The sequence below is a fragment of the Panthera pardus genome, unplaced genomic scaffold (genome assembly GCF_024362965.1).
Source record: "Panthera pardus isolate Hobbes unplaced genomic scaffold, ASM2436296v1 HiC_scaffold_1, whole genome shotgun sequence".
In the NCBI taxonomy this organism is placed as follows: domain Eukaryota; kingdom Metazoa; phylum Chordata; class Mammalia; order Carnivora; family Felidae; genus Panthera; species Panthera pardus.
The window spans coordinates 7,680,415-7,691,046 of record NW_026526654.1 but is presented as its reverse complement, the minus strand read 5'-3'; the positions used below and the strand labels follow the sequence as shown (position 1 = coordinate 7,691,046).

Genomic DNA, 10,632 nt, shown 5'->3' with positions numbered 1-10,632 from the left:
TACAACAGAACTGGAAACTACATCTTCAAAATGTCTACACCTGGATGCAAAAAATCAAGTTCTTCAACAAGAGTTATTATCAACGAAAGATTTCGAAGAAGAACGTGAAAAACTAGAGAGAAACAACAAGAAGTTACAGCAAGAAGTAGTAAAATTGAAACAATTTATGGAAATGAACATGGTAGAACACAGTCACGTGGAACAGTATAAACGGGAGATTGAAGAAAGAGCACGACTGGACATAGTAGAAAAATTACATGAAGTCAACCTGTTTTAACAGGTTAATTGATTGATCTGTAATGTGCTGTAATTCATTTCACTGCAAATTACATTTTGGATAGATGTATTGTAGGGGTTTCCTCTACTTGCTTTATGGTAATTTGTAGATTTCTGGAGGCATTTGTTCCTCCCTTTAAAGATTTCAGTTTTCATCACTATTCCTACTAAATCGAGAGGATAAGAAAAAATGATGATTTAAACAACTAGTCTCACTATTAAGAGGAAAAGAAAAATTGTAATTTAAAAATTGCACTGTACTTGGATTATTCTTAAGTTTGTTGTTGACTTTTAAAATTTTCTCATTGATTCTATTATTTCAATTATCAGATTACGTGAATACTAATACAAGAATGATTGAACTTTAATTTTACAAATCATATTTAATTCAGTTGACATTGGTGATAAATATTTTACACTTGAGCTTTTTTGCATTTAAAATTGCTCTCTGAATCATTGACTCTGAACTAAAGGAAACAGGTATAATTAATTATTCAGATTATACCTATTTTGAAACTATCCTGTTAATTTTCATTAGGCACAAGCAGCAGCTTGAGAAAACTTGGACCAGTTAAGAGAAAATGCTCATGCTTCAACGAGACGTCAAATGGAACTTAGAATTAGAGATCTGGAATCTCAGGTCTCTACAATGAAGACTTCTCAAGAAGATTCTACTAAAACAGAGTTGGAAACCTACAGGCAACTCTACCTAGAAGAATTAAAAGTTAGAAAGTCCTTGAGAAATAAGCTGAACAGGTAAGTCAAAACAGAATCATAGACAAGAAATTTAGCTTATTAATTTGCCTCTAAAGCATAATTTCTGTGGAGCCAAGATCATGAGATGAGTAGGAAGTGAAAGCCAACTAGATCGTGTCATTTTGGAAAATGAGGTTTCTAAGTGAACTTACTTTTGAAATGTTAGTCCAGGACAGTTTGCATCCCTCCTCTTTTTTTCGGGTTTACAGGACCTCTTCCCCCACCCCCTCCCCGCACCCCTCACCCTGTATATTTTCCATTGATCGGATCTGCTAGTCTTTAAGTGCATTGCTCAAAGCTTTCTCATTTAGAAGCTTATTATTATAAAATTGCTTGTCAGAATTACCCGAGATAGAAATGTCGATGAGTTTCTTTTTGGAAGATTACATCTTTAACCTAAAAGGTCAAGTACTACTACTACTCATCCTGGCAGCTTGGTACATTTATTCTCTTCATTGTGATCTTTGGTATGATTACTAGAGTGGGCCTTGAGGCAAACCATCCTTTATGCTTTTTCTACTTTACATAAAGGCATCCAGGTGAAATACAGAAAGACTCACACAGGGCTGAAGGGTAGTATAATTCCCAAAGTGGCTAAAAAGAGCACCATGGTGGGAGGGAGGCATGTGGAAGACTGAAGACAGAAAGGGCAGATTCTGTCTCCAGTGCCTTGGTAACTATTATAAGCTAATTGCCTCTGTAGCTGTTTTAGTTCTTTCTGATCACATCTCTGTCATCTACTATCTCCCCTAGAGATTGTTGGTCTCAATGATTCCTCAGTGTCAAATGCTCAGTTTCTTTGAGATAATAAGTGAAATGTACAAGAGTGGTGAAAGCAAACGCTTGAAAATGTCTTTGAGGGATGGTTTAGTTTTATATCTGTAAACAGGTTTACTAAATATAAGTATGTATATATAATGGCATCCTGATGGATACTGTCAGTACAGCCATTCCAGAAGACAGCAAATATTATTTGTTAAGCCATGTACATCACTGATAGCCACTTCTCTCCCTTCCCTAATTTGAATTGTTAGTAAGGAATCCCCCTGGAAACATAAGTATTTCTTTAGAACAATTTTAAAAGTATAATTTTAGATAGTAGGTGTGCTCTGTCACATGTTCAGTGTTAAAACACTGTTCAATGGCAAATGCTATTTACTATTATGGAAATTTAAAAAAATGTATGTCATTTAGGAATGATTTAGGGAAAAAGAAAATGTATTTGTGTTTTTTAATCTTCAAAGTACTAATGAGAGACTGTCAGAGAGCAATACAAAACTTCTTATGGAGAGACAGCAGCACCAAACTTTACTCAGGACCCTTACTATGAGCCCAGGCCTGGAACCACCTTATTGTGGACATTTTGAAAATAATTTAGTGCTCAATGGAAACCTTAATCCAAGAGGAAACTTAGTGATTCCTACCTTAAACCCACGGCCGTCATATGACGACAGGGAGACTTCCTTGTGGAAGGTTAGTTATATTATCTGTTTTAGTTTGGGTTTCAGATATCTGATATAGTTGTTGCTTTTAATTTGGTGAAATTCTGAGTTGTTTAAGTAACTAACACATACGAAGTAAAAGTCAGCATTATATGTGCTAAGAAAGAACTGAGGTAAATTATATATATAATATAATATTAATATAATTTTAATATAATACAATATAATATATAATATATATTATAATATAACCTATAATATTTAATATAATATTAATATTAATATATATTAATATTAATTATATGACATTAAAATAATATTTATAATACACATTATATATATATTAGTCCCTTGATCTTTCATTTCTAAGACATACTTATTTTTATTTTATTTTAGCGAGAGTATGAGTGAGTTCATGCAGGGGAGGGGCAAAAGGAGAGGGAGAAAGAGAATCCCAAGCAGGTTGCATGCTCAGCACAGAGCCGAATGTGGGGCTCAGTCTCAAAACCATGAGATCATGACCTGAGTCAAAATCAAGATTTGGACACTAAAAACAACTGAGCCACCCAGGTGTGCCACAAGAGACACCTAGCATTAACTGTATTCAGTAAATATAACTAAACTTACCCATGTTAAATTTCTTCAAAAGCTTTCATTTAAATTTGATTTTAGAAAGTAAATGTTATTGCCTGCTAACCACAGGTACACTTAGATGCTTGGACTTATTTTCAGTTGGCAGTGGTTCATAAAAATCTGAAAGTTTTGCTATAATCCAGTTTTTGCACCCCTGTATGTCAGTGAATGATCGTCCTCCAAACACTTAACGACATATGAATGTTTACTATTTGAAAGAATCCATGGGGGTGCCTGGGTGGCTCAGTCAGTTCAGCGTCTAACTCTTGATCTCAGCTCAGGTTTTGATCTCAGGGTCATGAATTCAAGTCCTGCATTGGGTTCTACGCTAAGCATGGAGGCTACTCTAAAAAAAAAAAAAAAAAAAAAAAAAAAAAAAAAGAAAAGAATCCATGGTAAGTCCTTTTTATGAATTAAATCAACTTGTAAAATTAAAAGGTTGATTTCTCTTTTAAGTTAAAAGTTTTGCTATTTTCTTACACGAGAATACATCTTTAATTGCTTTCTTATTTATGGCACTCTTTTTTCTTTTTCCTTTTTTTTGACTTATACCACCTTTGTTTCTATTTTTATAAAATATCTTGATGAGTGATTGTAGAGCATTTTATAAATAGCTAAATCAAAGCAAATATTTGAATTTTTTAAATGAAACTTTTATTTCTTCAAATGAGTTCTTTGCTCCTTTCTCTTTTTCTGGAACCCCTTGAATGCAAGTATTATTACCCTGGATGTTGTCCCACAGGTCCCTTAACCTAGCCTCATTTTGAAAATTCTTTTTTCTTTTTGTTTTTCGGCTTGGATGATTTCTACTATCCTGTCTTGCAAATTGTTGATCTGTTCTTCTGCATCTTCTTATCTGCTGTTGATTCCCTCTAGTGTATTTGTCATTTCTGTTATTGTATCCTTCAGCTCTGATTGGTTCTTTTTTTTATTTTCTATCTCTTTCTGATGTTATCACTGGATCCATTCATTCTTCTCCCAAGTTCACTGAGCATCTTTATGACCGTTACCTTGAACTCTTTATGAGGTACATTACTTATCTCTGTTTCACTTAGTTTTTTTTCTTAGGTTTTGTCATGTTCTTTCATTTGGAATGTACTCCTCTGTGTCCTCAGTTTGTCTGACTTTCTACGTTTGTTCCTAAAATGGTTCCTTTCAACTTTTTCTCTCTTTCGAGTGGGCGTTGCTTTTGAACAATGTACGTTAGTTATGAAGTCAAGGAAGAAGAGAATGTTTCTGTAAGTGTTGTCTAGTCATTTTTCTTGGTGGAGCCGTGACAGGTGACACTGGGTAGGCGGCAAGTAACCCTGCTCTTCTCTTTCTAAATTCAGAACACAGGAGACAGGGAGATGGAGAGAAACTTAGTAGCTTTATTACTAATACACACTAACAAATTGGAGGATATGATTTAGGTTATGTTAGCCACTTTGGGCTTCCTCCCAAATTGGGCACTTCTCCACACAGTTGTAAATCGAGGAAACAAATGTTTGACCCCCACCCCGGGGGCCGGGTGCTTACCACAGAGCTGAGAGCAGACCCAAATTCATGTTACTGTGGGCAGGCACATCTTTTCAAAGAGGAGATTCAGAAACACATAAGCACTGCTTAGCTCCTTCTCCCAAATTCACCCGTTAGGTAAGTCTCCCTTCCCGTCGGGAGGGAGACAGAGATAAGTCCACATGTGAGAAGTGAAGGTTCACCTATAATTTCCGACTGGATTTAAATTATAAATAAAGTGAATTGTGTCTTTTGTACATACCAACGAATGATGAGAGGTTAGGCAGAAGCATGCTAGAAGGGAAAGAGAAATCTGTGTTGGGTTTTAAATTTTGCTATAAATAACCACACCATGGGTTCACTCATTTGTTGATTGATTTTGATAAAACAGATTTTCTTTGGAAGGAATAAATAATGCTTTCAGGAAGAATTTCCTCAGTTTCAGCTTGCTTGCTTCACCTAAAGATTTTCTCTTTCAAGTTCTCTGTCCTGTGGTTTACAAAAGTTGTGCTTGGGGTGCCTGGGTGGCTCAGTCGGTTAAGCGGCCGACTTCGGCTCAGGTCATGATCTCACGGTCCGTGAGCTCGAGCCCCGCATCAGGTTCTGTGCTGACAGCTGAGATCCTGGAGCGTGTTTCAGATTCTGTGTCTCCCTCTCTCTGACCCTCCCCCGTTCATGCTCTGTCTCTCTCTGTCTCAAAAATAAATAAACGTTAAAAAAAATGTTTTTTAAAAAAATAAAAAAGTTGTGCTTAAAAATTGACTGTTACCAAAAGGAGTTAACATAATTTCTGTTCCTTTATTTTCATTCATGACTTTAAAATTTGTAATTTAGTTAGAGAGTTACTATTGTGTGCCTCATACCTAAGCATTACTGAGCCACATGACAAAGTTTTATGTATTCATTTTCTCTGAGTTATATTTAAAATACCCGTATTTTTCCTGACTAGGAGGAAGTAACTGGCATAGAACTCTAGGCTTGGTAAGACCACAAGTGTAGTCCTGGTCTGCATCTAGTTGGATTCATGACCTCAGGCAAAGTACACTCTCTCTGAGCCCTTTCTTTCTATTATGCAAAATTCGGGATTTTGACTAAATTAGTGACTTTTATACCTCCAAAATATTTTTTTTCAAAGAATAGAACGTAGTTTTTTTTTTTTTTTGTATTAAGCTGTATTGTGTAAAACAGAGAGAATTAGAGCTGTCTAACTAAAGGAGAGATGGAGACTACGGCTGTGACTTCCTTGTCCCTCAATCCTGCAGTGTCCCCAACCGAACCTTAGATTTCTATGGGCCATATTTGAATGCTAACAGTTAATGAGAAAATCCTTCTAATTAAAAATCCTTTAAAAATGTTCTTTGAATTAAAATTTGCTGACATATAGTTTATCTGTGTATAATTTTCTTACCCTCTTATATTTCTGATCAATGGAAAGGTATACACAAAAATACACATGTGTTCTTATTCATGGACTTGAAAGCTATTTTCACCATCGAAACACAGTTTTTACCTAGATATAAACATAAAAGTCACAGAGGTAAATATTTAGGAAAAGAGCTTTTGGGGAAAAGATGCAACATTACCTTGGTAGCTCCTTAAGTCATGTCATATAAAAAACGTGGTTTATATTTTATATCGTATTTATTAATGGTAATATGAAATTGTTTGAATACAGCCTTCCCCCATCATCTGGTATTGAGTTATTAATTTTACAAGTCTGGTATAGTCATGTTGTCCCATTCATTTTATAAGGCCTGAATATAATGCTATTGTCAAAAAAGTGTTATGGTTCCTCAAAAACTTAAAAATAGATATTCATTAATTCCACTGCTGCGTATTTACCCAAAGAAAATGAAAACACTAATTTGAAAAGTTGTATGCATCCCTGTTTATGGAAACATTGTTTGCGATAACTAAAATAGGGAAGCAACCTAAGTGTCCATGGAGAGATGAATGGGTAAAGACAATGTGTAATATGTATACAATGAAATATAGCTCAGCTAACAAAAAGAATGAGATCTTGCCATTTGTGACAACATTGATAGACCTAGAGGGCATTATGCTAGGTGAAATAAGTCAGAGAAAGACAAATAAATACCATCTGATTTCACTTACATGTGGAATATAAAAAAACAAAACAAGTGAACAAACAGAATCATAACTACAGAAGACAAATTGGTGGTTGCTAGAGGGGAGGTGGGTAGAGAGGTATGGGCAAAATAGGTGAAGGGGATTAAGAGGTACAAATTCCAGTTATAAAGTAAATAAGTCACAGGAATGAAGAATACAGCATATGGAATATCGTCAATAATATTGTATTAATGTTGTATGGTGACAGAGGGTAACTACACGTACGGTAGCAAGCATAGCATAGTGTACACAATTGTCCAATCTGAATTTGTATACTGAAAAACTAGTGTAACATTGTATGTCAACTATAATTCAATTAAAAAAAGGTATTAGAGAAAACAGTCTCTGAAAATATTGGGAAACATGTCAGCCAAAACATTTGTCCTCACACCCAAATTTGTAAAGACATTGGAATCCTTATCACCACAGTGTTGATTATGTCCTGTACACTATTTTGGAGCCCGTTTGGGGCATTCAGGGAGAGGCTACCTTGTCTAAGAAAGATCTAAATAAGAACATTCTAGACAGGAACAGTTGTAATATACAGTTGACCCTTGACCAACATGGTTTTGACCTGTGTGGGTCTACTTTACTTACACATGGATTATTTTTGGATACTGTACAGTACTGTAAGTGTATTTCCTCTTCCTTCCGTTTTTCTCAATGTCATTTTTTGCCCTAGCTTATTCTACTGAACAAAACAAGTATGAATCGAATGTTTATGTTACCGGTAAGGCTTCCGGTCAACAGTAGGCTATTAGTAATAACTTTTGGGGGGATGAAAAATTATATACAGGTTTTTGACTGTACCCCACCCCTGTGTTATTCAAGGGTCACCTGTAGTTGGAAATATTTGTACACATTTCATAAGTGGATAACCATAACTTTAATAAATAAAGTGTTTCAAAACTTGGTCCTAATTTAGAGAAAGGAAACAAAGTTACAATTGAATATTGTATATTGCTTTCCTTATCTCTAATGGAGAAAGTTATAAATCAGAAGATAAGTTTGAAAACTGTTGTAACCCTCTATTTTTCCTTTCTTCAAAGAGATTTTCTGAAATCTTTGTGTGCATATGAAAAGAAATAAGTGTTTTAGTCATAACACAGATAGCAAAATATTTTTACTCAATCAATTTTTTGCCAGTAGAATTTCCACAGGACAGTAAGACAGTCCCACTTTCTTCATTTTATATGTATTTAAGAGTTGGTCCTGAAAAATTAATAGCAAAAAGCATTCCTTCAAATTTTGTTTTTCTAAGGGTGAAAAAATGGAAAGCCCATTTTAAGGAACAATTCATTAAGGTAAAAAACTGATTAAACTTTCACAAATGGCAGTTTTTCCTAATCATTTCCAAGTAATAATTCGGTATACAATATGATTCTTGTTTAAACTTTTTTGTACCAGTAAGATCAAACATCACGTTTCAGAGATTATACACATTCAATAAATCAATATTAATTGTGCTTTTTATCAGATTCACTTAAATAGCATTATATATTTAATATACACATATTATATAAATATAATACACATAATATATTATATATATAATATACACATATTATATATACGTATACACACACACACGTATATATGTATACATATACACGTGTTTGTGTGTGTGTGTGTGTGTGTGTGTGTGTGCGTGTATATATGTATCTGTTCTCCGTTATTTAAAACTAAAACTAAATAGGTAGGAATTTATTTTATTCATGTGATAGTTTTTCTGTTTAAGCTAACCCTATCTTTGGTTTAATCTCTACAAGTATTATTTCAAGACTACATGTCGTAAGCTATATATAATTCCTACCATGTCTTTTGTTTACCTTACACATTCTAAATAGTATTTGCCTTATTTCAGACGCAGCGGGAGTTAGAGAAAAGAATAACCAGAGCACTAGAAGAAGGTATGTTGCCAAAATGTATGAAGTTAGATATCATTGATATCTGAAATAAACTATAAATAGTAAATGGCATCCCTTTCCATTGTTTGGATAATAGATACTACATTCACATTTTTTGTACATATAGAATAAAAAATGTAAAAGCATGAGCATAATGAAGAACACACTTCTTCCTCGTTTAGTCCTCATGTGTCATAGCTCTTTTAAAATCTCCCACAAGTCTAGGGGCACCCAGGTGGCTCAGTCGGTTGGGCGACTGATTTCAGCTCAGGTGGGTTCAGGCCCCACAGAGGGCTCTGTGCTGAAAGCTCGGAGCCTGGAGCCTGCTTCAGATTCTGTGTCTCCCTCTCTCTGTGCCCCTGCCCGCTTGTGGTTTGTCTCTCTCTCAAAAATAGATAAACGTTAAAGAAGTTTTTTCAATCTCCCTAAGTCTATATATCTGTTATTATTTCTGGCGACAATCTTCCTTCACTGGTGCCATCCCTATGGAACTGTCAACCTGCACAAGTCTCAGAAAAGGTGTGCTTTATCAAATTGTTGTTTCTGCTAGTGATAGAAGACCCAAAAAGCCAAAGTCATCTTAGTAATGCTTGGTTAAGTAGAGGTCATATAACTGCCATTGACAGGTAAAGGGTTTCAATCTTCACTCATTGATTTTGTCATTGCTTTTGCCCTTGGGTAAAACTTCAACTTCCTTAGCATGGAATGAAAACACCCAAATCAGTTTGCTCTTGCCAGATGATTCAGCCTTGTCTCTCACTCTTTGCCCTACTCTGCTGCTTTGCTCTAGCACCTTGTCAAACTAAACTACTCATAATTGCAAAAGTGTTCTTCCTCACTTCTAGCTCTTTGTATGTGCTCCTTCCCTCTACCTAGCATACTTTTTCCTTGTCCTTCAGGTATCAGCTGACATATCACCTTCACCAAAGAGCAGACAATATTGACACAAAGCTGGGATGTCCCTTCCGTATGTTCCAGTAGTGCTGTGTTTTATACCTGTCACTTACATCTGTATACTTGGCTCTGTTTGGAAATGCCTGTTTGATTTTTCCGTTTATAGTTTATGATTGTTCAGGGTGGACTGTGTCCTCATCTTGTAATTTCACCTTGTAATGAAAAAACCAGAAACTGATATTTATCCACAATAGCAATTAATTTCAGTGTGCAACCCTGAGCAAAATATATTTAATACTAATCTTGGGTTTCATATTGCAGTTGTACGTAGGTATTTTTCATTTTTCTTAACACTCATAAAGGCCCCAACTTTCTTTTTTCTTTTCTTTTCTTTTCTTTTCTTTTCTTCTTCTTTTTTTTTAATCACTTGTAGTGAAAAGTATTTTGGAGAAAGAAGATAATTCTTTCTTTTCCTTTTCAGCTGCTACCGAATTTGAATGAGGATCCTGTAGAACGCCTTTAGTATCTACTGATGATTCAATTCTAAATCAGGATCCAGTATGGAAAGTGTCACGAGAATATGTACAGATTTTGAACAAAAATTATATGATTTGAAAAATAAATAGAAAAAAATTACTGGATGCTTACAAAACATTTTCATTGTTTCCCAATTGAACACACTATATGGAAAAGTCTTGATTAAAGGAAAATGTTTTTGTATCATATGTGTGTAATGAAAATCTTTATAATATTTTAAACTATGCTTCTTGGCATCTCATTAACTTTTAAGCACATTTTGTACGTGGAAACCAGCACTAGAGGGTTTTACATACATCAGACTGCTCCACTACCAGCGGTTTGAACAGCACCCAAACAACCAAGTTGTCATTAACACTTCAGTAGTGTTCATGGATAGCTTTTTGTATTTTCCAATTTTTATGACTATATGTGGGCCTAAAGATTTAGACATTATTTTGATGTATTCCTGCTATGACTATTGCCAATGTTTGTACATATTACATTTTTTTTATAGTGCCATAAAACCTATCTACAATTTTAATTGTAAACACTGATTCGTAGCTCTTTCCACATGGAGA

At 34.7% G+C, this 10,632-nt stretch overlaps 1 protein-coding gene across 2 annotated transcripts; it reads left to right on the top strand.

The window, feature by feature from the left end:
• Window positions 1-820: 820 nt before the first annotated feature.
• On the top strand, window positions 821-10,258 carry LOC128778250 (ankyrin repeat domain-containing protein 26-like). Of its 2 annotated transcripts, XM_053907012.1 has the most exons (4): window positions 821-1,032; window positions 2,277-2,505; window positions 8,599-8,644; window positions 10,017-10,258. In XM_053907012.1, exons 1-4 carry the CDS (start codon window positions 884-886, stop codon window positions 10,034-10,036), a joined length of 444 nt encoding a protein of 147 aa, XP_053762987.1. In that variant the 5' UTR covers window positions 821-883; the 3' UTR covers window positions 10,037-10,258. The 2 variants fall into 2 exon arrangements, with proteins under 2 accessions (XP_053762987.1, XP_053762955.1); XM_053906980.1 differs by lacking the exon at window positions 10,017-10,258 and having other exon boundaries at window positions 8,599-8,780.
• The last annotated feature ends 374 nt before the right edge of the window (window positions 10,259-10,632 follow it).

Bases quoted from the DNA above. Each gene is read 5' to 3' on its own strand.
- LOC128778250 (XM_053906980.1), top strand. From the start codon at position 884: ATGGAACTTAGAATTAGAGATCTGGAATCTCAGGTCTCTACAATGAAG. The intron at 1,033-2,276 runs GTAAGTCAAAAC...TAATCTTCAAAG, and splicing joins TTGAGAAATAAGCTGAACAG to TACTAATGAGAGACTGTCAG. The intron at 2,506-8,598 runs GTTAGTTATATT...GCCTTATTTCAG, and splicing joins GGGAGACTTCCTTGTGGAAG to ACGCAGCGGGAGTTAGAGAA.